The 2,404-nt window shown below is 26.4% G+C and overlaps 1 protein-coding gene across 1 annotated transcript; it reads left to right on the plus strand.

Annotated features, from left to right (window-relative positions):
• Window positions 1-600: 600 nt before the first annotated feature.
• Window positions 601-1,739, plus strand: LOC126845452 (uncharacterized). Its single transcript, XM_050584103.1, has 6 exons — window positions 601-698; window positions 792-883; window positions 1,076-1,168; window positions 1,248-1,333; window positions 1,401-1,503; window positions 1,581-1,739. The coding sequence occupies exons 3-6, from the start codon at window positions 1,148-1,150 to the stop codon at window positions 1,737-1,739; spliced, it is 369 nt and encodes a 122-aa protein (XP_050440060.1). The 5' UTR covers window positions 601-698; window positions 792-883; window positions 1,076-1,147.
• Window positions 1,740-2,404: the final 665 nt, after the last annotated feature.

Genomic DNA, 2,404 nt, shown 5'->3' on the forward strand with positions numbered 1-2,404 from the left:
ATGAATTAGGTAATAACAAATATTGTTAAAATTTTGAGTAATATGCACTGATTGGATAGAAATCTAACAAAAAGAAAAGATTTTTGTGAGTAAATAAAAAACCAGAATGCTGCAACAACCATTTTTATACAAATATATGCAATATTTCTTTTCATTATAAATAAATAAAAATTTTAAAATCACAATTACGCCAAATTGATTTGAATCGTTTGTTATTTGACAGATGACATAGTGCTGTGTTACCACAGATCTATGCTATATGAAGCAAAGTGCTTAAAACGACGAATTGGACCTGACGGTGAATTGAACTACTACATTCATTACATAGGGTGGAAAACAAAATGGGATGAATGGGTACACGATGATCGTGTTTTGTCTGTAAATGAGTTTTCGCTTGACCACATGAAAGCACTCCAAGACCAACAGTAAATATGTGTTTTAATATTAATATTGTATCGAATGCAATTATTATGTCGTCAATTTTACCAATAATATTAATTTTTTTTGAGAGAGAGAGTGATTTTTAAATTTTCACATTATTTATAACATGAATCGATCAGTCTAATTAAATAAATACTTTTGTAATATTTTCAGCAAGTTTAAAAAACATTTTAACCAAGGAAGAGTTGGCAGACGTAAAAAAAATACTGAAGTAAACCAAACCACTGATGCTCCATCTTCGGCTACTGAAGAGTCTGGTAATTAATTGAAATTAAAAGTTTAAATTTTTTGACCTGAAACATTCCGGAAAAAAATCCAAATTTTACTAATTTACTTATTTATTTAAATAGAACCATCTTCTAATCCGGTTTTGGTTGCATTCAGAACTGTTGATCTAATAGAAAATAACATTAATAACTTACCTGCCATACAAGAGTTTTTGGTAATATACCTTTTTATAATTAAATTATTATCTTAATAAATATTTTGTTTAACAGAAAATTGTTATTATAATCTTTAGAACATTGTTATGGCTGATAATTGATGTATGTGTTGAACGGATGTACATATACAGCCAAACAGTTATTTATTTTGATTTTGACTTTGTCTGCAACAAAACTATTAATTTTTCTAGCCTCCATACGATAAACAACTAAAATTTGATGTGCCTACAATTCTGAAACGGCGATTGTCCTACGACTATAATATGATAAACGTTTTTAACAAGGTGTTTTAAACATTTTAATAATATTTGGCCACTTTGTTAATAAATTGTTTGCCTAATAATGGTGTGTAAAATATTTTAGCAATTAAAGTTTCCATCCAAATTCACTGTTATGCATCTCATTGATGGTTATATCGGTTCCAAACAAAAATCAACAATATTTGTTAGGTAATTATTGTTTTTCTTACAAAGTTAATAGTATAATAGTGTCGAAAATATAATAAGATATTTTTAGGGAAAGAGCTTTGTGTGTTGGATCGACTTTTATTCAATATTTTAATTCACGAATACAGACGCTGCTATATGCGAAAGAACGTAATAATGAAGTGCACAATAAAGTAAATTATTTTTCGTTGATGAGATTTTATGTAATGAGAATTTTTATTTAATAACTTTACCAATATTTTTCTTTTAGGCTGTTGCTCTGTTATCAGAAAAAATAAGACTTGACAGTTTACAATTCAAATATAAAAACATTTATTCGGAAGACTTGTGGTGTACAGTTTATGGACCCATTTATTTACTAAGGCTATGTGGTACGTATGAAATATTGACTTTGATGTTAGCGAAATGATGTTTTATTAATTCCTTATAAACGCGTTCAGGAGCTAGTTTAGTGAAAAAGAACACCTTCCTTACACTCAACCGTTTTTGAAGTGTTTTTCCAAACATTGATAATAACATTTTATATGGTCTTACACGAAGTGCTATCCTAATAAACATAATTTTTTAGTGTTTTTGTAGTGTCCTAATTATATTTTTTATACATATACCTATGTGTATTTTAGTATTCGATACTTGATGACATATTAATGGATTTTAATCAATTTTTCAGTTAATTTGAAAACATTTCTAAGACCAAAGTTTGTGACCGAAGACAACCAGCTCTCTTCCATTGCTGATAGCATAAATGATTTTTTCAAGTAAGAATTAAATTTTTTTTGTAATTTAACGATCCATTTAGTTAAACTATTATATTTATTATGGTTTATATAAAATAATAATCAAATGAACTTGCTTGTTCATCTATGGTTATCATTTTTAATAATAAAAAAAAAAAACGGAACACTATTTTGTCCAAACTTCTAAAGAAAGAGCTTCAATAAAAAATTGAAAATTACTTTTTGCACCTTTTGATAATAACAATTTTTATTATTATAAATAATATTTTGATAATAAGTATTATTATTTTAAATTACTTTAATTTATTAATAAAAAAATCGTTTTAATTTCTTGTTT

This window comes from Adelges cooleyi, unplaced genomic scaffold (assembly GCF_023614345.1).
Source record: "Adelges cooleyi isolate 19-005CV unplaced genomic scaffold, UGA_ACOO_1.1 ACOO_flye_CR_arks_rails_tigmint_CR_PRNA_787, whole genome shotgun sequence".
Lineage (NCBI taxonomy): Eukaryota > Metazoa > Arthropoda > Insecta > Hemiptera > Adelgidae > Adelges > Adelges cooleyi.

Bases quoted from the DNA above. Each gene is read 5' to 3' on its own strand.
- LOC126845452 (XM_050584103.1), top strand. From the start codon at position 1,148: ATGATAAACGTTTTTAACAAG. The intron at 1,169-1,247 runs GTGTTTTAAACA...AAAATATTTTAG, and splicing joins TGATAAACGTTTTTAACAAG to CAATTAAAGTTTCCATCCAA. The intron at 1,504-1,580 runs GTAAATTATTTT...TTTTTCTTTTAG, and splicing joins ATAATGAAGTGCACAATAAA to GCTGTTGCTCTGTTATCAGA.